At 40.1% G+C, this 25529-nt stretch overlaps 1 protein-coding gene across 1 annotated transcript in view; it reads left to right on the forward strand.

Moving 5' to 3' along the window:
- rab40c (RAB40c, member RAS oncogene family) overlaps positions 1-25529 on the forward strand; it is a 28518-nt gene extending 2989 nt beyond the window's left edge. The window contains exons 2-6 of the mRNA XM_041997323.1: positions 7705-7765; positions 13186-13246; positions 13349-13426; positions 19092-19314; positions 20540-25529. Of these exons, the coding sequence (XP_041853257.1) occupies positions 7705-7765; positions 13186-13246; positions 13349-13426; positions 19092-19314; positions 20540-20814 (698 nt within the window). The 3' untranslated portion in view covers positions 20815-25529. The remainder of the gene's footprint in view (positions 1-7704; positions 7766-13185; positions 13247-13348; positions 13427-19091; positions 19315-20539) is intronic.

Consider the following 25529-nt stretch of genomic DNA (forward strand, 5'->3'; position numbering starts at 1 on the left):
TGTGCAGACGTTGAGAGATGAGACACTTTCAGATAAAGACCCCCTCTCTCCCCCTTTCAGTAACAACAGCATGTGTTCATAAAAAATACATCAGATAGCAGAATGACCCATCTTTTTTTCTCCATAAATAATGAGCGCTGCCTGAGGCTGATGTTGCCTGTTGGTGTTTGACTCCCCTTCTGCACATTCCCACATTTCCTCCAGCAGCTGAAGGTGTGAAAAAATAACAAAAGAGCTGATGGATGTTGTGGTTGAAGCTGAGATGATAAGTAAACGGAAAAATGGTCATTGAGACTGTTTAACTGACCCAGTTTTACCCACTTGAGTGTTTTTGATGAATTCACTCTCTCACATGGGCAGCGATCCTCATCCAGTCTGAGTTTTCAGATGCCAGTCAATGCTGGTTCGCTTGATAAGCCCCTTTGTGAGGAAACACAACCCCCTGCTGTGCTTCAGCTTTTGATTTCCTGAAGTAAGAGGAGATTAGATTATTTCAGTAAATCCTGCCAAGGTCTGAAACTGTGAATCTTGATATTGATTTTTGTGCATCAACACATTGCAATGGGAGAATTAGTGGACATATTGTCAGGTAAATACAGTCTCATCTAAATATGACTGCAGTTTACTTAACAAGTTTTCTCTTCATGATAATAAATCCACACAACCCTGATTACACAGCATTTTATCTATGACTTAACACCAAAGATGCTTACTGGTTTTAATCAGTTCAGGACTGGTACAGACAAAATTTCTAACCCTTTACAGATTATTTGAAAAATCACTGTAGCCCTGCTCTGCCAGAACAAACCAGAACAAGATGATGAATATTTCAGGAGAGGAAATCAGAACAGATTTTGATTGTATAACGCTGTCCACAGTCTGTGGTTGGCTCTGATCTTGGTGGAGCCAGTTGGATAAACTGATCTGCCACATTTTTACCTCTTTGATTAGTGTTACTGTTAGAAAAGTGGTAACTTTATTCTATTGTTAACCCATCTAAAACAAATCCATTATATGAGCCACATTAGTATCATTTATAACTGCGTTCACTTGAACCAGTTCATAAAAATAATAATCTAGCAAAGGAAAGCAACAAAGACTGCATCAAACCTCTGATTCAATCCTCTGTTCTGAGGTGCATGAGGAGACAGTAAAATATTAAATACACTGATGCAACCAAGAAAAAAGTTAGCCACACTTGCTTTTTTTTTTTTTTTTTTTTTTAGGTTTTCATGATTTGCTCCACTTCTGTCTTAATCTAATACGTGTGAGTGCTGGGGTTGCACACTGTGACAACCCCAGAGCGGGCTGTATTTTGTCCGTCTCTGGGGACTTTACTTTTTGCTTCCCGCTCTCTCTTGTTCTGCCTCCTCCTCCTTCTCTCCGCCTCTGTCCTCCGTTTCTCAGGTGGCCAGTATGCTGCTCCGGTTCTCCCGCGGTACCTGGCGGGGGCGTGGCCCGTTTGGGCTTAAATACCAGGCCTTCTCCACCTGCGGGGCTCTCTGCTCGCGCCGGCCTGCTCACTGGCAGCACTCCTTTTCCTTTGTTTATGCACCCATTAGTTTATCCACTTTAGCTTTCCCACGCAACACCTCTCTACAACCAACACTTCCACACACTACTGATGCTACAGATTGTACACATAGGTTACACAGTTAAGCTTCGTTTATTTACTTTAGTCACCGTTTCTTAATAAATCATACTCTAATTGGCATCCCTCGTTGTCCCGCTTCTTGTTTGTCAAGTCTCTTACGAGCCGGGCTTGACAACACCAACTGGCTCATTGATATAAAAAGGAGACAAATGGAGTAAATCAGCACAAAAATCCTTTCAGAGATGAATTCTGTTCACCGTTACAAAGCTTAAATATAACAGCTGATGGTAGACATCAGATAAAAGCCAGTACGAAGAGGGGCCAATTAAAATGAAGAAACATAAAAAAAAAAAAAAAAACATTTCCATGCATCTGCTAGACAGCGGAGGCCCTTAAATCTTATTTTGCCTGCTGCACGCTAACAATCGTCTTTTCCCCGGGGTGGACTTGGCGCGGTGGTCCGTTGTTTAGTCATGACAGCGGACTGGCTCGTTTCACAGCAGCGTATCCTCATGTAGCAATCATTACTGGATGCAAGCCAGCTCACAGATAACTAAACCACCCTCCTGGAGGGGGGCTTCAGAGTGTAAAGAAGTGGGAGGTGGATGAAAAGCTGAATGTGGTCTTATCTTTTTCAGAGATCCACAAACAGGCACACGACTGTCATCACAGAGCGTAGCTGTAAATGAAGTCCACCACTTTTATTCCACTTGTCCTTCTTTTCTGCTTCATTTCTTCTCTTTCTTTACATTTTTACGCTGCTTGCTGTGTGAATGTGGTTAATTTCTTGTCGCTACACCACATATTTGCTCTACTTCTGCAAGCATGTTGTTCTGGGTTCTGGTCCTAGTTTTTATGCAGCTGCAAAATCCATAAAAAAGCCGCCTTTCTACAGACTGTTGGTTGGAGCAGTCAGCCACCCGAACGTCTTGTAGTAAAGCCTGAAATGTGTGGGAGCAGGAGGGTTGACAGGTAACAGATTAACATAGCAGCACTTAAAACATTTTTTTCTTATCATGTGACGTCAGCTGATGAATTATCAGTTCTGGTTGTAGGTGACCAATTTTGGCAACAAATTCCATCTACAGTGTTTGTAAAACTGTGCAGCAATGCTTTGTTGAGTACTTTGGTATTCTAAGCAGGGCTCCAGAATAACTTTATGTACTGGTTGCACTGGTGTTTTTAACTTTTTTATTTGGGTGCACCAGCAAAACATGGAAATGCATCAAAGTTTTGTACATTTTTAAGATCTGCTTTTTGCCCATTACCCATATACATTGATGCTTATTGAAATATTTGTGAGCAAGAGCGAGGGATTAGAAAAATGTTTCTTTATTTGAAGCAAGAATATATATATATATATATATATATATATATATATATATATATATATATAAAAAAACACATTTTAAAGTACCACTATGCAACTTTATGACCTTAAAACTCTGTTTTCCTGACTGGTTTTGGTGGTTTAGTGACATTTATTATGTACTTTCATGGAGCCATCAATCTGAAACATCCTGAGGCTGAGAAACCACACTTAATTTTTTTTTTATCCTAGGGCATCATGCTACAGCTGCTTTATACACTGCTGCACGCTAGCAACTGGATATCAAAACACTGGCCGATTTAAATGTGGCTGTGGCCTACTCGGTCAAGAAACGCAAGAGGACAGAAGCAAGGAAAAGAGAGGAAGGGAGAGAGCCATATGTACCCATGCCTGTTTTTTTTTATTATAGTCTGAACAGCACAAATCAGATTTTGTTCTAATCCAACCCAGATCACTTTCATATGTGGTACTAAATTGAATATATCCAATCTTTTTCAAAGCGTCTGGATGGTCGAGATGTCAGGAGTGATGCTCTCTGTATGTGTGTTGCATTCACTCTTTCTCTCTTGATTATTTTCCCCAGTAATCAAATATCAGCATAATGAATACCAAACTGACATATATATCATAATGGAGAATTTAGCTACATCACCTTTTCTGTCCTTAAATCAACACTGTCTCAACACAATTTGAATGTTAGAAATTTCACAAAGCTTAAGAGGACCTAAAGCTGTCCAACTCCTAGAATTGAAAAGGCAATTTTCAACTAAGACATCAGAAACATCGGAGAAGCTTTATTGATTATCTGGGCTGTCTAAGCGAGCCCTGGCAACAAGAGAAAAAGAAGCACTTGGTACGCAGCACAGCACTCACTCCAATTCGATTAGACCGGTCTGAGCTCAGCACTTCAGCTCTGCAGCAGCTTTACGCTGCCTGGAAATTAGAAGATAGTGCTAATGCTGTTAGCCAGCAGCTGCTACCCATCACAGCCTGAAGCTGTAAGGTTTCAGAGAGGTTTCCAGCAATTACTGTCAGAGAGGAAAATGTTCACGTGTGCGTGGATGGCTGAGAGAAGTTGACCTTTTAGCCTCGTCTGCGGCTGCCACTTCCTTTTACAACTTTTAAAAGGCTTTGTAATCTCTTGGGTCATTTTGATTGGGACTATATTTATTCATCTTAGTCTGGTTTCTGATTTGTAAACATTTATAAGACATCATCAGGCGCATCTTTAAACAGGCAGATTTAAGCAGGTGTGGACAGGTGAAAAGATAAACGTTTTGTCGGCGGTTGCTTGTTTAGTGGTTCACCTGTTTGGCCTCAGGTGCTGCCAGACGTAGTGAAAACATGTCCAGACATGGAACAAGAGGCAGCAGAGCAGCCAAACAGGTTTGCCTTCATCCTGATGGTTAAACAATAAGCATAGTTAAGAATATTTGTTTTGGAAATGAGTATTTTAGCTGACTCAGCGTTGACTTTGAGGATACAGATAATTCTACTACAGTGTGTCATCTCTAAAAGGAAGAAGACGGTTGAGTTTGGTCTAAATCTTTCTACATTCATGTTCCTCAGAGGATGAATCAAACTGATTTACAAAGCTCACTTTTGTGGTTTTATGCAATAAACATGAGCTTGTGCTCATATTTAGAGGGCAACTCAAATGTTTGAGTCTCTTTCAGGGTGTCAAACATATGGCCCGGAGGCCAAAACTGGCCCACCAGAGGGGTCCAATCTGGCCCACAGTATGTTTTTTGTAAATATGAAAATGACAGAAAACATTACTACCATCGTTTTTAATAAAAGTAAATGCAATTCCTAATTTGTCTTTTTTATGTTTAACTCTTAAAACTCCACTAGATCTCCAGTGACTCCAGTACTAGCTATGATATCATCATCAGTTTCTAAAGAACAGTAGTGTGCATCTCTGCGGGGTAAATTGTGATGGATAGCTTACTCTTAAGATGAGCTTTAGACGTTTTCCAGGCATTTATATCCCAACTAGGAGGTTTACAATCCAGCTGCAAAATGTAGTGTTTATTCAGAGACTAAATCCACAGTCCATTATTTATCACATTATCACAAAAAGATCACTATCACTACTATGTTGCTAAGAGACCTCTATTTAGACCTGGAAATGTTGATAAAGCCACTTACTGTTAAACTTTCCACCAATCAAGAGAGCTTAAATTGATGATAATGTCCAATCAGGAGCAGCCAAAGATCAAAAAGTGAGCAGAAAGTTCTATGTGTGTCTGAAAAGAAGAAAAATAATGCTCCTCTATGGCTGGAATAAAGCCAAGAAGACGTTTCTAAAGCACGGTGGAGCCAAGAAGCAGCTGAGATGAAGTTGGTTTAGTGAGGATAGCAGGTAAATAGTAGCAGAAATAACTGTAAATGAGGAAGAAGTGTAAATATGGAAATTGTTTCTGTTGTGTGTTTGTTTCAATGTGAATATTTTTCTCCTGAAAGCCAAAACTTGAGAGAATGATGTGCAGATGAGAAAAGGTTTGGTCACTGTTGATCTGTGTGTTATTTCTACAAAGTTCTGATAGTAATAAATTCAGTGTTCTTGTTTCTGGTCGGTCTTTATGCTGCTGTATCTATTGATGCATTCATTTTACATCATTGTAGCCCTGGTCTCATTTGGTTTAGTTACAAAACTGACTATAAATATTAAAACTGTTAATGTTGGCATTAAAACAAAATTATGTCCATGGTTGGACTGATTAACTAAATCCAGGATCATGTACATGGAGTTTTCTTTAGTACTTTCAAATGATTGGTTTTTTTTAGGTGTTAATGCAGTCTCTCTTTATCACTGTTTCTAAAAAGTACATTTTAACAGGAAATGCTGCTGGCTGCCCATTTTCACCTATATTTAAAAAAAATGATTAACTGACAGCCTGAAGTTTTATTTTAAAGCAGATGTTCTGAATTTTTCTGATAAATCTTAAGAAAAAAAAAATCTACCTTTATACATAGTTAGAAGCTGTATAGCAGCAGGTTTAAAGTGCAAAGTTAACTATAGAGAAATATACAAGATATAAGACGAGAGACTACAACAGAATACAAATATGAAAATATAATTACACCCGTCTTAAGGTCAATGCATTGTCTTCCCTTGTGTTTTTAAAGTTCTTTTACTGGTTTATAAATGCCTTAATGGTTGTGGACCTTCTTATCTTTCGGACTTGCTTTTACCTTATAAACCCTCGCAGACCCTGAGGTTCTCTGGCACTGGTCTTCACTTCCTAAAGTCAGGACACATACCCACAGCGAGGCATCTTTTTAATATTACAGCCCCTGCATCTGGAACAGCCTGCCAGAGAACCTCAGGGCTGCAGAAAACGTTCATGTTTTTCTGACCTGGCTCCTCTGCTGAGCCACATGTTATTCTGAGTGTATGTGTGCGTATATGTATGTGTGGTGATGGTTGGAGGGGTAGCGTGTGTATGGTTAGAGGCGTGGTTGATAGGCTATTCTTAATGTTTAATGTTTTTTAAAGTCTGTAAAGCAGTTTGTGCGACATTTTAATGAATGAAAAGTGCTTAAATAATGTTTGATTGATAAAAAGATATATACAAGGTGCAAATGAACAACAGGGTGTGAATAAATAGCATGCGATTATCAGTAAATATTTTACAGAGGGGGGGTGTAGCTCTGTCTGGTTGTTGGTGGTTATTCAGTCAGTGGGATGGTGGGGGGTTGGTGTGTTGTGATGGGAGGAGATACAGTTAACAGCATGGGGGTAAAGCTCTTCTTGAGTTTGTTTGTTTTTGCTTTAAGTCCATGTTTACACAACGCTTCCATGGAAAACCCCAAAATTTTCCCTTTGTGTATTAAAAAAAAGTTGCATTTACACAACAGCAGTGTAAAAACTGCCTCCACGCAGACTGAAAACACAGACAGGACTGGAAACGGTGTAGTACGCATGCCAGGCCTGTAGTGGGCGGTGAAACTTTGCAGTGACACACCCAGCGTTTGCACTACATCCTCATCCGACCTGAAGACATAACAATGGCTGTTAGTTATGTAGCGCAGCCTTCCCCAAAACGGTTTGCTTGGAAAAGGAAAACTACTCAAGGACAAGGTTTGGTGGATAATAAGCGCATAGAAAGGGGGCATTATAGTTGCCAAAAGATTCCAGTTCATGGTTACACAGACAGGATTCACTTTGCATTACAAAAACATTTCACTTTGGAGCCTTTTCTCAAACCATTGCGGCTTTGTCCACCCAAAACTCTGTTACCTTGGAAACGAGAAGCCAAAACTCATAAAAGTTTAGCATTTTACTTTTTCGGCTTTGTTGTGTAAAGGGGATGTAAATGTCTTGTAGCTTCTCCCGGAGAGGAAGGGACAGAAAAGGGGGTTGACCAGGGTGTGAAGGGTCTCTGATGGTTCCTCTTTCTTTCTGCTGAAGTCTGCGAGTGTAAATGTCACTAAGGAGCCACTTCCTGTAGTCTCTTCTTGTCCTCTGCAGTACAGCAGTAGGTGAGACATCGCTTCAGCTTGTCTCAATGTGGGGTTTGAACAGCTTCATCTGCTGCTCTCACATGTAACCAATGCTCATGTTAGCTTGACAAGTCATCTTATTGTTAAGGAGAGACAGAATACAGGAGCACTGCTTTCAAAGTCCTCTGTGGTGTGTTGTATCTGAGTTTACGCTCACTTTTTGATGGTTTAAGATGAAGACTGTTATTGTGATCCTGGCTGATGCCAAGGATGTTGATGTTTTTTTTTTTTGTCTAATGGCTGCTTCTTTATGCTCTCTTTTTTTGTGCAGGTATCGATTATAAAACCACCACAATCCTTTTGGATGGGAGGAGAGTGAAGCTGGAGCTTTGGTAAGAACACATCTACACCACTGCAAGAGATAAAAGGACACTATTTAAGATATCATTGAAATTTGGGGGATAATTTAAGTTAAATTTGTACATTTGTGTGAGTCTCTTAAATCCAGGCCTTCACAGCGCTGTCAGTGGTGATAAATGCTCTGGCAGCACTGCCTGGGATGGGAGAAAAACTCTCAATTTATTTGCATTTATTTGATTTAATCAACCATCTTGTGCAGCATCAAGTTAAATGTACCAGCAAAAATTTCTCCCTGAAATGTTGCTGAGCAGGAATGCATTTTGATGGAATTTAGATAAAATAAACATGTTACACATTTTCATTTTTATTTAACAAAACTAAGTCAAAATGCAGAAGCAGTGTGTAAAAAACAGTCCACTCTTACAGAAATTAAGAGAGTCAGTTTGCTGCTCGGCAGCAATCACAGGATATCCACGGATCCTAAGAAAGTTGTAAAGGCTGAATAATTAGGATTTTTTCCTTAAAAATAATTTAAAATGTTTTCATTTGCTGCGAGGGATAAAAGGAAGCTTCCCTATAAACAATCTGTCTCCTACATCAACAAAATAATAATATCTCCTTCAAAATAAGAGTTCCGTGCCGGAATAACTTGGGTGCACTGTGTTGCTCTTTCCAACTTCCTGGTTCCTTAACCAATCATATGCGACTCCCCATGGTTGCCTAACAACAACAAGGCAGCGTTTGGTATTTTATGTCAGAAAAAGAGTAGCAGCGTGCAGGTATGGAAGCTAGTAAAAGAAGCGGACCAGAAATAGTTTCAGAAAACCTAAAAAGCCTCAGCATCCTACTACAAAAAGCAAACGACCAAAAACGTAATAAAACGAGGATAAATATTAGAGAATCTTTTAAAAGGTGAAGTCTGAGCTGGCAAAGTTTCTTCTCGACAGGTAAGCACCGGAATTTTGCTTAAATTAACCGAAAAGTTTATCTTGAATAACAAAGATTTTAGTCTAATTTATTTCTTGGCACTCATTAAATTAATTTGTGTGACAAGTAAATACTGTGTTTGTCCTTATAAACTTATGAAATTACTATCAAATTAATTAATTAAGTGAGACTAAGGGAAAACTGCCGCTGCGTGGCATTTGTTGATTAATGTAGTGTTTTACACTCTATTTTATGCTTAATGTAAATTAGTGCGTGAAATTAGCGCAAGCGTTGCAAAGCATAGCAACTTACTGTGTGTGTGAATCATCTTCGCTCGTCATCATGATGTTTGCTGGCGCTATGTTCTCCGTCCTTCATAGACTGTATAAAAGAACCGTCCTCTCACAAACCAGCAACCTACGCGAAACTCTCCTAGGGGGAGGAGGGAAGAATGTTCTCCGTGTTTTTCTCTTTCAACTGCAGTTCTGATTTGAAACACTAGGTGTCAATGCTACTTATTTTGCCTTTAAAAAGTCTTAAATTTGATTTTATAAAATTAAGACCTTTAAAAATGACAAGTAATCCTTAAATCCAGTCTTAAAAATATGACAGAACATAAACAAGATTTCTGAGGGGTTTTGGACATCTCTGTAAAGAATTTCCAATTGATGTTTTGTGTTGTCCTGTAAGCAAAGGGAATAAGCGGAACATTTATTCAGTGTGTTTGTGGGAGGGGGGCTATTTTCAGAGATACACATCAGCAGTTTGTAGCTCATTAGCTAGTGGGCGCGTCAGTCGTGGTTGTGCAAATTTAATGTTAGCTGGGTGGATCAACATTTGTGCCATAATTTGACATCAGGTAATAGCTAAAAGACCCACTTTAGACTGCGCAATAGGCTTTTTAAAACTTGGTTTGGTGGGAGTTAAATCTTTCAAGTTGCATATGCACAGCGAGAAGCACGAAGCTGCTGCTTCGTAAACAGATGCCTGAAATTTCTCAGTTCTTTTTTAAGGTTTCGTGAGCATATCAGCACAAACACCTCATACCAACTGTCAGCACAGTGGTGAAGGGATGGTGATCTGGGCTTTTTCTGCAAGTCATTGGGTGGACCATAAAGTCCATATTTTTACCAAAGTTAAATGTGAAGCCATCTGTCCAGCTGCTCTCCCAAACTGACACACTTCCTCTGCATGTTGTCTTTGTTATTGAATTTTAACCGAGTTTGGTGATATGTCCTGATATTTAAAACTTACAGGCTAAAAGAGGGTGAATTTCTTTTATGCACTCTTTCTGGATCATTCCAACCATTCTCTGACAAAATATGTCAGACCTCTCTTACTGCATGATGTGAATCTTCATAACCTCCCATTTTCATCTCAACCTCGTGCTTAGAAACATGCAAAAACAAATATTAATATAAAAGTTACAGTGGTATGAAACTTTTGCACCCAGTTGTACAAGCATGATCACAGCTTTCCAAATAAATCCTAAATAGTTTGACATTGAAAAGAGTAAATTAGGCCAGAAAACCTGAGCTGATACCCCATAGAGATCCCTAACCTTCCCGGTTTAACACTTCCTGTGATAGAAACAGTCTGTGTTAGAAATACAGACATCTTACTGTTTTAAATTGGACACTTCTAGAGGATTCTCGTGCAAGAAAAAGTTATCCAGTAAAAATAGTTAACCCTGCTGTGCTTTGTCCCATCCATCCAATCACTGTCACGGAGAATGAGATGTAGCCAAGCCTATTGGTTGTATATCTATAACTTCCACATCTGTTTATTTTGGTCAAAGGGTAAAAGCATTTGCACCCAGGCCACACAACATCAGACAGCAAGGTGGATGTGCTCATTTTGATTCTACTGTACTTTGTTGCTCTGCTGAGAGACAGCAGGTCTGTGTACTCGTCAGTTAAGACACTGCAGTGTGAGGCAAGGCCTGTTTGGTGGAAGTAGGCCAAGGAATTCAGCTCCTCGGGGGAGAACCAACGCCTCGTCCTCCCTGTGGAGAGCCAAGTTTCATGATGCAGAATCCTCCTGGTTTCTGCTGCCTCAGTGTTATTCTCACTGCATTCATATGATCTGTGATCATCTCCAGCGTTCCATCTCATGACTCAAACTCTGCTGGTCTCTGAGGTGACAAAGAAACTGAGAACTTTAAGATTTAAAGTTAATTTCATCAAACCCCAGGATGAGACGCGGGGATTTACTTCAACACAATCCCAATAAGAAAGGGTCAAAGTAAAAAGACTTGATGCACATCAGAGGGAATAGCAATGACTCCATAAATCATGTCTGATCTGACAAAGATTAAAATGATGTGAGCTAACAAACAATAAACTCGTCTACCTGACCAGGCTCTTCCCAGATAAATAAATTTTCCAGATATTCCTGGATATTAACCCTCTGGGAATTTGGATATAATTGGATGTTTTTGGCTATTTTTGTTTTTACCTTTTATATTTCACCTATAAAACGGTTACCTATTTGTTGTGTGATTTTACAGTTATCTTTTTTTTAATTCTGACATTTTGTTTTAACACACAGGACATGAAATCCCACAAAAAAAGATAAAATCCAAGTAAGAAAAAGTTAGATTTTTCAGTGTAAAGCCTCAAAAATATAACAAACCATTTTTTATAACTTAGAATGCAAATATAAATAGTGCTTTTTAAAAGAATATGTACAAATTTAGTAAACAGCAAAGTTATAAACAACTATTGTTGAATTGCAATGTCTCCAGCACTTTTAAACAGAATATTCACGTCACCATAAGATGCCACATAAATTCATTCATTCAGTCCATTAAGGGTCGTGGAGCTTAACAGCATTTAACAGGTGAGAGGCAGGCTACACCCTGGACAGGTGACCAGTCCATCGCAGGGACAGCAGAGACACAAACAACCATTCACACTCATTCCTAGGGAGAATTTAGAGTGACCAGTTAACCTAACATGCATGTCTTTGGACGGTGGTGGAAGCCGGAGAACCCGGAGAGAACCCACGCATACACAGGGTGAACATGGAAACTTCAAACCTCCTCCCAGCCAAGGCTCGAACCAGCGACCTTCTTGCTGTAAGGCCGCGGTGCTAACCACCACACCACCTGTGCCGCGTACATGATTTCCCAAAAATATAACCAAAACAAAACAAAAAAATCCCTACCAGAGATAGAGAGGATAAAACAGGTTGGACATTTCCAGGCTGTGTTAGTCCTCCTGTCCACCAGGAGGCAGCACTTCAATCTGCTTTTGGAGGATTTTGGTCATTGCCACAACTTCCTCAGATACTAATGGTATGTTTCAGTTGTCTCGTAATTCTCAGTGTCCAAGAGTAGGCAACATCATTACCAGGCAGTTGGTGTGGGGAAAATGGATGCCTCCAAAGTAGCCAATTTATGAACATCTACAATTATGCTGTATAAAACTAGAGTTTTAAAAATGTGTACCATGAGAATGATTAATAAACCACATATTTATGTGACATTTCACTCACAACCCCACCATAGCATTGTAGTCATCGGTAACAACAACTCGCTGCTGTTGCACTAGAAACTTACTGGACACAAAACATGTTAGAGAGAAATTTAATAAAGACAACAATAGACTACAGGTGGTACTGAGAGCAGTCATCTTTAAATCTGGACTCCCTGGGTCCTCTGAAACGAACACAGTCTCCAGTCGGAAAAACAAGGTAACTTCGTCATTTCTGGCAGACAACAAATTCCATAAACAACTGGAATGGACGATAAATACGTCACGCTGTCGTATCATGTTTTGCATGGTTGATGTGGTGCATTTTTCCAGCAATGGGAAAGCGGATGTTTATCATAACTCTGGTTTTACTTGGCTTATCAGCAGCACTGTAAAACTGGTATTTAAGTGGTTTGAACTGTAGACAGAAGTTGAAGTAGACACTGTATGGCTGTGCCTTGTTGCTATACTGTCTTGAATTTGTTATAATATTTGAATGTGCCGGCGCACCTGCCGACCCCATAGATATGAAAGTAATTGGTGTCCATCTTTTTCTTGTGTATCTCCACCACAGTTGACCTTTTTCCTCCTGTCACAACAGCTACTTGGCGGCATGACCCTAAGAGAACTAAAATTGAAGAAAGGTTGCCACTTGCCAAAAAAATAATCAGTACCCTTTATTTCAATCCTAGTTTTTTACCACTTTCAGGAAATAGGCAACATCTTGAAGCCATTGAGAAATGGACAGGGCCTTTTTTAACTTCCACTGAAGCAGAAGGTGACAATGTGCTCTCAGGGATGAAAAGTAGAATTTTAGATGTAATCATTTAGATATAAATGAGCCACAGTTTTGGTGAGATCCAAAAGTTGTGATCAAAGAGCAGCTGTCTTTTCATTCATAGAATTTCAGACATGTTCTTAAAATACGTCTGCCAAAGCTCGCAGCAAAAGAACAATAAATGGCCTAAATAAATTACACAGAGAAAATCTTTTATCTTTCACGACAACGTATGTGTGAGTTGAGTGTTGACCTCCGCTGCTCTCCACAGGGACACCTCGGGTCAGGGGAGATTCTGCACCATCTTTCGCTCGTATTCCCGCGGTGCTCAGGTAAGAAACGGACAGCTTTAAATACGCTGCAGTGAAAACAGCTGCAGGAATCAAACCCACAACCTACATGTTTCTGTGTTGATCTGGTTCATCTCTCCTCAGGGGATCCTGCTGGTTTATGACATCACCAACCGCTGGTCCTTTGACGGCATCGACAGGTGGATCAGGGAGATCGACGAGGTGAGGCTCATTCGGTCTGATAAATGCTGCCCTATTGGTCATTATTCAGTCCACAAATGTTTTTGGAAAAATGCTTGATTTATTTCAGCCTGTAACATGTCTGTTGTAACTGTGTGTGTGATATGTGCATGCACCACAATAAGCTAACACACTCTCCATCCATGACCCCACAAAGATAAAGAAATACCCTTTTCCTCTGTAAATCTTTAGGCAGCTTTCCTGGAATTTGCATGTAGTTAACAGAATAAACTGGATTTTCTGCTGGTTAACGCAGATTTAAGACAAGCATTGGTTTTAAGACAAGAGGTTTTTAGTTTGGAGCCAAATGGTACTACTGGAAAAAAGGACTTTGGAGCCCTGCATTGACCCAGTGACCTGCACTTCATTTCTTTGCTGCTATATCATTTTTTATGTCTTCAGACTCTGACATGAAATAACACAAAGCAGTGAAACACAACCGAGTCTGAGAGCGTCTAACTTCATGTCCTTCCTGCTAACATGGGAACTCAGAGGATGTCCGCTCTGTCTGCCTGTCTCTGTGTGTGTTTGTGGTATTTTTGGTCTGTGGAATGTGTGTTCCAGTTTGGCCTTTCCTGCTCCACCTCCACAGAAGTGGCATGACTTCAAGCCTTTAAGAGCAGAAACAGAGCTGGAGGTCTCAGAGATGTGTGGATGCTGTGTGGATATGTAGAGGAGATGAAAACAGATGAAGATGAGTCATCCAACCTGCACGGTTTAGCTAAAATCACAGCTAATTTTTACTCAGTAATAACACACAATAGGCTTCTTTTTGTTTGCTTTTAATGCACTGATCATTCCACTTCATCTTATAGTTTCTATGTCTGTCAATCATTATTATTTATTTTTTATTTCTTAAACCTTTATTTAACCAGATTAAAATCCCATTGAGATCTCTTTTACAAGCGTAACCTGAAAAAGAACTCAGCAGCACTCTTCATGGAAAATACAACTACAAAATACATTATAACAACCAGTAATTTACCAGTTTCACACAGTTGAACAATCGTTTCCCCAGTTCAGTCCCAGACTCTGGGAGCCTTCAAATGATGAACGTCACCAATGTGTAAAAAACTCTTGTTACTAGTTCCCAAAATAAGAAGAGCCGTGTATGTCAGTGATAACCAGTGTTCCTCAGGGAACGTGAACAGCACAACGTAGCTTTGGCATACAAGCCATCACGGTGACTGAGATGACTACAACCAGTAATAAATCTAAAGACTAAAAAACTTATGTCCTTCCTTCAAACTTTTTACGAAGATTGGGGCATTCGTGAAAATCTTTGTATCTTTATATCTCCGTAGACTCAGGCGAACTCCGACAAACATTTGAGTGTCGACGTGGTTGAAGAAAATTAGTTTTTGTGTTTTTTGCTGTTCTGTTCATCACAATATGATGAAAAATTATAGATATGAAAATTTTGGCCGATACCGATATTAATATAGTTGTTATGGCCGATGACCGATATTTACCGATGTCGATATATATATTTTGTTTTAAAAGGTTTAAGATTATCAAATTCTGTACAAAGTGAAAATAAGGCAAACATTAGTGGTGTTAGCTTCCCACCATTGTTTGTGAAGTTCTGGATGGCAGTTTTTCGGATGACATATCAAATTTGTGGTGCTGAACGGATTGACACGGCATCCTCCTCGCATTACTTCGACTTTGTGGATATTGCATCCTGCTTTTTGAGTACCTTCTTTTTACACCGTGAAAAATTACCACATAGCTGAAATTGCTTCTTGCTTCAGTTACATCCCACAATGTAGTGCTGCATCGCTGTCACATGTCCAAACATGGCTGCATGGCCAAACCTTCTGACACACGTACACAATCAGCAATTATACGGCTGTTAATATCGGCCCAGTTTTGCTTTTCGGACCGATACCGATATGTTAAAAAATAACTAACATTGGCCGATACCGATATTAATGCCGATATATCGTGCATCCCTATTATTTTGTTATTTAAATAAATAGTGAGATAAGAGATTGTGTCTCAATGTTCTAATTGCTTCAGAGAAAAAAATTAAGTATTTTTCAGTCATTCGTTCAAAAACAAGTCGCAGTCAAGATAGGATTTAATTCTATTTCTGGTCTTCCCCCTCATCCAGAAGAATATCCCTACATGAATGTCCAGGTCACCTGAGACTCCCATGTCCACCTGCTGAATGTGGTACTTAATAGTTAAAATTTACTAAAATGGTGTAATCTTAATATAATTGTAGTGACTGTGGTATCCGGCCACTCAGCTGGGTGAGGAGAGAGATTTGTTTTTAACGCACTTCTGAACCAGTCCTAAAGCTGCTGTCCATGTTGGATGAAGTTCCTGTTTATTTTCAGGGATTCTTTACATGTGATGGTGACAGGTCACATTTCAGATTTAAACAAAGGTACAATTAACAAAAACGTGAAAGCAGTAAAAACTATGCCATCCTCCAGCACCCAAGCTAATTAAATGCCCCGTTAACACATTTAACACACCTGATGCAGCTCTTTACTGCCACCCACTGTGATAATACAAAACAAAAAAAAAACACTCTAGAAATAAACATAATAGATGCCACTGCTATTATTGAGTCTGGAAAGCAGAGTTTTAAGGTCAGAAAGTTACGTAATGCTCCTTTATATGGAGGCAGTTTGCTTTACAGACTAGAAGGTGCAGAAGATGTAATGAACATTTATACTACGGAGTATCATTTTCCTCTTTAGCCACTACTCCATGATGATGTTCAGGTCTCCGTACACATTACTTTTATTATTTGTTTTCATTCATTCTTTTGGCGTTCTGTTTATTATATTTCTTCACCTGTACATCTGCTGTCTGTCTGTGTCTGTTTGCACACGGCCCACAAGTCATCACCTTTTATGGTCATTTTTTTTATGTTTAGCAGGAAAATTCACCAGTCTAAGAGGAAAGATACAAAAGATTTCATGGTCTACAAACACGTTTGCAAATCTGACGAAAGATTTCCGTGAAAAACTTCTCAAGTACAGCTTAAGTACAAATTTAAGACAATTTGTAAGAAGATATTAGTGAATGAGGCGCAATAATTGCAGCTGTTATTCTTTTCATGGTAGAAGTGAAGCGGTTAAGTGATGCTGAAATAAAACTATAAAATGGTCCCAGAGTTTGTTTTCTGAGCTCAACATTTTTTGGGCGTTGTGCTGAAAAGCTGCAGGGACAGTTTCATAGTGAGCAGACCCCCAAAGAGCCACATGCCAGGCTGGAATAAACCGGAATGATGGGTTAATATGGATAGATGATCAATGAGACGACAGCTGGTGCACCATGTGGATCCACCCACGGCTTTCAGAGTGGTCACATTACAATGAAATATTGATCGTGAGCTTCCGGAGAGCTTCATCTCTGCCTTGTTTTTAAAATCCCACACAGAGCCTTGTTCAGACATGAGCCCAGCGGGATGTTGGATGTCTGACCGTCTCCTCACAACATGTTTATATTTTTACTAAGTGTGCTTTGGTTGTGTAAGTCACTGTTGATGGATGGGACTATCTAACTTCTCTACATGTTAAAGCTTATTGATCCATCAGCATTTGAAAAAAAATGTGATTGGCTTTTTCCTCTCTGGGGTTTTATTGCTCTGATCAGCTAAAGGAAAAATTGAGTCGGAGCAAGCATTGTTAAAATTGCACTTTGTGGACGTTTTAAACACTATTTACATTTTCCATCTTCTGCCAGTTCAAAGTCACGTCAAAGAGGTAACCCAGACCTCCCTCTCCCCTAGCAGCTCCTCCTGGGAGATCTTAAGGGGTTCTCAGGCCAGAGGGGATGAAAATCCCTCTTGTGTGTTTCTTCCCAGCTGGATGTACCCAAAAACCTCCAAATGGAGGTAACTAGGAGGCAGATGCTTGAACGGATGCTCAGCCTCCTCCCCCCATTGTACAGTCTGAGCCCTGCCAACCTTTAAAGGAAACTCATTTCAGCCGCCTCCATCCTCAGTTTCATCGTTTTGCTCACTACTCAGATCTCCTGATCATGGGTAAGGGATGGAGCTGAGATGGAGTAGTAAATCAAAAGCTTCACCTTTCAGCTCAGCTCCCTCTTCACCACAAAAGACTTTCGTTCCTCCTGATGGAGTCCTGATCCGTTTCAAGCAGCAACTTTTTTCCTCCACAATTTTAAAAGATATTGATGAACGCTATAGGACAGTCAATAATTTATAATACGTCTCATGCTTTGACCTTTCAGATAAAGCCTGGTTTTCCTTTGAAGCAGAGGACTGAAAGGTTTTAGTTTCAGTTTAAAGTTTCACATACATTTTTCAGGTTGAAAAGGTTTATTTTTCTAAATGAGGCCTTTGGACATTAAGTTTACCTCCAGTGAAAAACAGAACATCTGAAGAAGAATCTTTTGTTTGGTTAGGAAGGATATGGATCTGATGAAGCTCTAAAACATTTTAGCTGTGATGTGAATGGAGTATCATAGTTTGGTTTCGTAGTTGCCATGTGAATAAGTTGAGCAGTGGGAATGTTTCTAACTCGTCTCTGCTGAGTCCTTTCTTTGGCTTTAAAGCTGCGAATCAGCTGCTGCACCACAGAATGATGGGCAGAGCTGTGGAGGAGGAAGGTTTGAGCAGAGCTGCTATTTATTGATTTAATACCATCTGTTGGATAGAAAGAAGTCGATATGTAGAATAAAGACCGACGACCTGCCTGAGTGATTGCATCTGATCTGAGCTGCAGGACTGCTGACTCACATTTTTAGGAAACTACAGTACGTCCAACTGTCGTCGGGTTAATGACGGTCTGAAAAAGGCTAAGGTTCTGTTTATCAGAGAGCCTTCAGGCTTTTATTGGTTTCAATTACTAAAACGACTAGGTATAAACTTTGTGTTTAGATGTGTATTTATGTCAGTGGGTTGGATTTCATGGAACTTTTTTAAACAGATTTTAAAAGTTTGTGATCTGAAGGTAAATTTGCGTTTAGGAAACGATCTACAAAAAAGTTATTTGCAGGAAGAACCTGTTTCCTCAGGCCTGACCTCAGTCAAGAGAATTGGAGCAGGAAAAGGCAGCGAGGAGGAAAGTCTACAGAGAGGCTGATGAATGGTGACAGTCAGGAGGAGTGAAGGAGGTCGTCTTGTCGCTGCCATCATGTTTCATTCAGTTTGTTAGGACAGATGGGGGTGAATTAGAGAGATTTGCTGCCTCCAGCTTGTTGAATTAATAACAACCCTCTGCTGGTCACTTTATATGAATTTCTTAACTCTGAGTCACTTAATTTCTCCATCTGATGCGTTTAATCAACTGCAAATAGATTTACTATTGTTTTTTTTACAGAATCATTACTGGAGCTCATGTCTTATTTCTAAGAGACAAGTGAACTCTTGATGGTTGATGTTTTATAAACATCTAGTTTGAGAGCATCCCACCAACACATAATAAAAACAAATATGTTGTCCTGGCTGACCCCCCCACGAATGTTTACTATGTATTTTACCTACTGGATTATTTGCTGTTACACGGACAGAAGCACTTGTCACATCACACACTTTTTACCCCTAAATCTGATCTGTTCTCTGTCACTTAACCCTTGTGTTGTCATGCATGTCTTGCATTTTGTTAATAAAAAACAAACAAACAAAAAAAGCATAATTAACTTTTCTCTTTTTTCTTCCCAGCATGCACCAGGTGTGCCTCGCATCCTCGTAGGTAATCGTCTACACCTGGCCTTCAAGAGGCAGGTACCCACCGAGCAGGCGAGGGCATACGCTGAGAAGAATGGCATGACCTTCTTCGAAGTGAGCCCTCTGTGCAACTTCAACGTCATCGAGTCCTTCACAGAGCTGTCGCGCATCGTCCTCATGAGGCACGGCATGGAGAAGTTCTGGAGGCCCAACAGAGGTGGGTGAACATTTCAGAGCTGGGGGTTTCAGGGAGTTTAAATGCTCTCCAGTGGAAACTGTGTAAAGCTTGCACTGCAAACAAGCTAATGGGTGTCACATCTTTACATAAAGTCATCTCTGTAATTAATCCTCCCTCCCACCTGTCGTCTCTCCGACTCATTCATGTGTAATTACAGATTAAAGTGGTGGGAAGTGATGCCCTCTGAGATTTAGATGTGAACAGAGTTTAGCTTGATGTTCTGCATGTCTGCATCTGGACTCTTTTTGCTGTATTAAAGCAGGACTATGTCACTTTCTGAAATATGTGTTTCTGACTCGCTTTGATGCCACACTGACATTTATTAAGTACATTCCTGGAGCCGTTGTTGACCTGTAGCGTCCCAAGGCTGAAAAACTGCACTTCACAATGAATGAAATCCTCCATCCTGACCTGCACAGTAGGTGGCTGTCTCTCCTGAATGAATGATCTCATCCAAACTTGACTCTTCCCTCCGTATTAGCAACTAAACTTGATAGTAAGAGGGAGGGAGGGTTTTATGCTAAACGTAAATTCTCATTGGCTGATGTCAATTTCAGAAAATGTTGGTTCACATTGGCCACATGACATGGTCTGTCAAATTCCTGTTTGGCTTTTCACAGGACTTATAAAATCAAAATGTCAAAAGAAACACACATAAAACTTTTCATGAGAAGACAGTAACATTAATCTGTAAGATACGACACAAGCTCCATGATCAGCTGATGAAAAATCCATAAGTCATTTGGCATGGAAGCTGAGACTTAGGGTATGCAGCCTTTAAAAAAATGTTAATGTTAAAAAAAAGTTTTGGCAAACATGGCACCCGTTATATTTGCTGCCATCCTTTTACTACGGTGCGTCTGAATGGAAAAACAACTCTGTTTGCAGCTTTAAAACTGCAGTACCGGCTTTGTTTGATAGGTGCTAGAGCACTGTTTGGGATAAGTAAAGGCACCATAGAAGAAGACACTACACATGTACACAGTGTTTAAGTAGTTACCTGTAGTGCAGTCAACCCTGCACTGGATCCACTCACAGATGAAAACATATTTATGCCAATGGCGGCTATCGTACATTTACAGCTGTGCTATACCCATCTTTACCACTAGATGTCAGTAATTATACACACTGCACCTTTAAGTCAGAAACCAGCTGACCTGTTTTGTGTTTTCTGAAACCCAAACCCCTCTCCTCTCTGCTGCAGTCTTCAGCCTCCAGGACCTCTGTTGCAGAGCCATCGTCTCATGCACGCCTGTCCATCTCATCGACAAGCTCCCGCTTCCCGTTGCCATCAAGTCCCACCTCAAGTCCTTCTCCATGGCCAACGGCATGAACGCCGTCATGATGCACGGACGCTCCTACTCGCTGGCCAACCCGGCCGGTGGCTCCAAAGGCAACAGCCTGAAGCGTCCCAAGTCCATCCGTCCGCCACAGAGCCCGCCTCAGAACTGCACCCGCAGCAACTGTAAAATCTCCTAACTGAGCTGGAACATGGAGGGTGCGGACATCCCACCCTCCTGAGAGAGTGCTAAAGACAATAACGCACTTTCCAGGTGAGGGGGGTGGGACACAGAACAACTACGAGTCTTTGACTTGATTTTCACTACATCTGCTATGGAAGCACAGACTCTTGGCTCCAGTGTTATCTACCTGTACAGAAATGTTTCACAGACTCATATTTACTTGCTCTACATGATGAAGCTCTGCTCTTCGCTTCATGTTGCACAGGTGTCTTCTTTCTGTCCACGTCTCTTTCCTGTTTCAGTGACCAATAAGCTACAATCAGACACTAATAACCTGTCAGCTCTTCAGTTATTATCATATATTCACGGCTGGTTCAAAGTATCACCTGCTTCCCTCCTAAAAACCTTATGGGCACAACCTGGTCAACTCTCAGATCCAGACTTGTTATTGTGCCTTGAGTCCAGTACAGGAGTCTAAGATTCAGGTAGCACCAAGCTCCAAAAACCCACAGAGGTTCATCTTTAATTATCCTGCTGTTCGCAGGGGAGCCAGTGATGCTTGTTGCTATGGATATCGTGCAAAAATAGACAGCCTATTTTAAGGTCTTTTCATCTTTAATGAACTTTATTTTTTATTTAAACCCAGAAAACAACACTTGAACAAAGCTGTGTTGCTTAGCTAAAAGCAGACTCAAAGGGACTGTTTTCAGTGGCAGAGTAATCATTTGGAATTTAGGCAGCAGGATGATGGTGTTATGATGGTGTTTGTGGCACTGAGGTGTAGATTAGCATTAGACTTCTCCTTTAAATAGATTCATCCATCTGTGTTTGGATAAATAAGTGATGCGTCTTTGACTCTGGAGTTTCTGGTAGTTTGAAGATGAGATGAAAGACGACAGATTCACAAATTAGATTCATTCTCCCCCTCTTCCTCCTCCTCCTCTTTTCTTTTGTTCTCCCTGTCGACTGTCTGGGGACTCTTCAGATTTCTCTGCTCACCTGTCAAATGCAGGAGAAAGCTCTCTGGTAGTGATCCTCCACCCAGAACCCGTCTGTGTGCTCATCAGTAGGATGGATTAACTGTTTTAGGTATTGTTGTAAATCTCATCATTAACATAGCTGCTAATTAGGAGGATGGATGCCGTTACAGTTTTGTAAAGAAAATGTTCTCTGATATGATGATTTGCTGTTTTTCTTTAAACTGAACCCCCTGTTTTCCACTGACATCATTAATGGTGAAAAGTGAGCCATATTTATCGTGTTTTAATCCTCTCTGACTATGTTGCCTTTTTTTCATCATCAGACCTACTTTCATGCCGATAGTTTTCCAGGTAAATTTGTTAGAAACATTATAAACACTGACAGCTCTTGGTGGTTTATGTAGGATTTTCAGTTTTTCAACTGTTTCTACTGTTGGTGTAAATTGTGAGGGTCACAACGTGAGCAGAACACAAAAGAAAAACACGATGCAGCAGCAGGAAGTTGGAGTATAAACAAAGTAAACCATTCACATGTAGACTATGCTACAGGTTTATTAGCTCTGCGGGCGCAACCATCTTCACTTAAGATTGGATGTTTTGAAAATAAGTTACATCACTACATACGATCATACGTACTCCAAAAGAAATCTGATAATGAACTAGAAAATATAGACGGGCTTCTTTTAAATATCACAATTCAAAAGTCCATGTAGATGCATCAGATCTGATTATTTATTATATTTATCTGATTATGATGGTCATGTAAATCAGCTCAGTATTGAATTAACATGTTGGATTGGTTTGAAACAACAGGGTAAATAACATGGCACGTCCACAGCGGGGCTATGGCAATGACGGCATAGGGAGATGTAGATGTCTCCAAGAAGTCACTGTTGTTAAAGATAAAGTGTCGTTTAGATGCAGATCAGATAACAAATGTGTGATTTTAAGACTACTTTTTATTGGGTCTGCTGCAGGGGGTGGCACTGTTGGACCAATTTGCTGCACCCCTGCACATATGGGACCCGAAAAATAGTTTTTACATTTTCTTGGGGGATACACAGTGTTTCTTGACTTTATGGGCATTGTGTGGTTCCTAAAGTGGAGATTTATTAGAGAGGAGATGAAAAATAATAGCGAACAACATGTTCACACCAGCATCGCTGGTCAGGATTACTTTTAGTTTTTGTGTTTAATTTATTGTTAGAATATTTTTATATGAGCTGTTTAATTGGAGCCATGTCTGCAGATGATAATAAATTCTGATCACAAAGACTTGATTAGCCATCATTAAAACAATCAGCAGCCATATTTCTCCCTCCGCTGCATTTAGGGTCAGCAGGAAAAATGGCCGTCTCTGGTAAATGTAGTTCAGCATCAGTGCCTTGCTTCGTGGGATCAGGCTGAGCTGGCACTCGTGTAGAAACAAGTCCCAACACGTGAATTCTTCCGAGTCGCTGAATGCAGCACGTCGTCTCTTCTTCTCTCTGCCTCTGATGTACCTCGCTGCCTCCGCATGCCGTCCCATGATTCATAGCTGCTGAATAATAGATGCTCCTTTCATGGATCTCTGGAGGGCCTCCTCTACGTTCCTCCTCGCTGCTCTTTCATCCTGCACTCTGCGAGCTTTATTCCTCGTCATTTGTGAGGATTAGCGGCTGGTGTTCAGCTTCATTCGTTTTTAATTCTGTTTTCTTTGCCTCTTCAAGTGTTTGATGGAAACTTCTGTCTGATTCTGGTCCCGTTCAGCTCAGTCTGTTTCTTTCTTAGCTTCCAGACTTAAAGATGTTTTGATTTAGAAAAGCTTTCTGCTTCCCACTCCAATCCAGAGTCAGATTACTGCAGCATTAAGAGACCAGACAAGTGCTTTTACTTGGTTCAGCCAATTTACTATTTCCTGTAAGTGTTCTGCTCTTTGGACTTCAGACATCCACCTGCAGCCTTTTATTGCTGATTGCACCACTAGTTGTTTCATTGAAAACTTTTATGCAGATTTAATGATTTTTAATAGACAAGACCGTTAAATTTGTCCATGAATTTGGTTAAAAATTATATTTTATACAGCTTTACTATGATTTAGAGATTAGAGCTGCAAATTTCCATTATGTAGACGACTTTAGAAACATAAAACACTAATTTAACACTTAAAGCTTTTTAAAAACTTAATCTGGATTTTTCTATTTAGTATGAGTATATTTTTCAAAATGTTCTTTAAACCAACAAAGTTCCCAAAACCACCAGAGATTTCAGACCCTGGATTTCAGAGCTGGAAAATGGTTTGAACTCTGTTAGTATTTATAGATGTGCCAACTAGACTCCAGATGTCTGAGTTTCATACAGGATCAACTACATTCTGGTTTGTGTTTACATTTAAACCAGATCAGATTAAGTTGTGGTTGGATCCACTGGGACCTGGTCTGGAGTCAGTTTCTGTCCAAACTCTGGAACTTCAGAGCCGCCAACTGTTCTGGTCCAGGAGTAAAACGGAGACCAAGCAGATGAACTGATGCTCTGCAAGCGTCATGTTTGAAGTCAACGTCTCCCCAGTTGTTTTTTTGCTGGGTAACATGACCCAGAATTACTTATTAAAGTATTTTTCAAAATATTATACATTTACTTCAATTTTCTAATTGATGGTATACACCCATGCACGACTGAGTATTAACCCCTTAACACCTACATTTATTCACAATTGTATGAAAACTGAATAAACACAGGAAAAATAAGTAAAAAATATCTCAAATAAAATATACACTGCCTGCCCTGCTGCAGGTTTAGTGGTGCAGCAGTTACCCCCCTCCCCACCAGAAAACAGCTTCCCAACGTTGTTTCAGCTGTTTTAAACCGGTGTTTGTGATCCAGTCTACCGCCCAGGAATTAAACTTGTGGTGGAAAAGCAAAAAAGGTTCTTAGAAGATTCTGAAGTTGTTCAGAAAAGTATAAATATATTCCCTCCTTTATCTGAGCAGCATCCATCACTGGCTCCCGTTTTTATTAAATATGAGCAGGAAGCAGGTAAACGAGGTTGTCGGTCCATCCACCCACCTGATGCCATCATGACTTCTAACATGTTCACAGAGGATCCACCCTGATGATTCTGCTGTAGCTCCACCGTTACGCTCCAGATTTATTCTGTGAAATATGTCATAAAAAAGTACTTTAATTTTCTCCACAGGATGAATCCTCTTCACTTCAAAAGAGTGAAAATCTGCACAAAAACTAATCTGTTCCAGATGTAGACACACAAACCCAAACAGAGAAGATGTTATTTTAAAGAAGAAGGTTGAAAGTGTTTCTTCTCTTGAAGGAAGAAGAAGCGACTCCCGGGTTACCACGATTAATTTTCACCTCTTTGTCTCCATGGTAATGAGCATGATGAGACCTTCTAGGTTTAAAGCAGTGAAACACTTCCTCCTTGTTTTGCCTTTCCTTTCTCTCACCTGAACTTTTTTTTTTTGTTTTTGTTTTTTTATTAAATATTTGCAAAGGATTGTGGGATGTTTGGCCTCAGGATGCCTTCAGGGCTTCCCTCTGATAACGCTCCCTGTATTTAAACCTGTAAAACACTATTCCTGTTTTCTGATTTTGGCTGAAGCTGCTGAGTAACCTGAAATGTGTGTGAGAGTGTGTGTGATGATGTTCTTCAAACACCAAGCTCTACATTGTTTTCTTTTCTAAATTATTGATTGTACAGTTCAAGGCGATGTGTATGAAGAAACTTTTTCACAATTAAAATGAATGTTGAAGTCAA

This window comes from Melanotaenia boesemani, chromosome 2, assembly GCF_017639745.1.
Source record: "Melanotaenia boesemani isolate fMelBoe1 chromosome 2, fMelBoe1.pri, whole genome shotgun sequence".
In the NCBI taxonomy this organism is placed as follows: Eukaryota; Metazoa; Chordata; class Actinopteri; order Atheriniformes; family Melanotaeniidae; genus Melanotaenia; species Melanotaenia boesemani.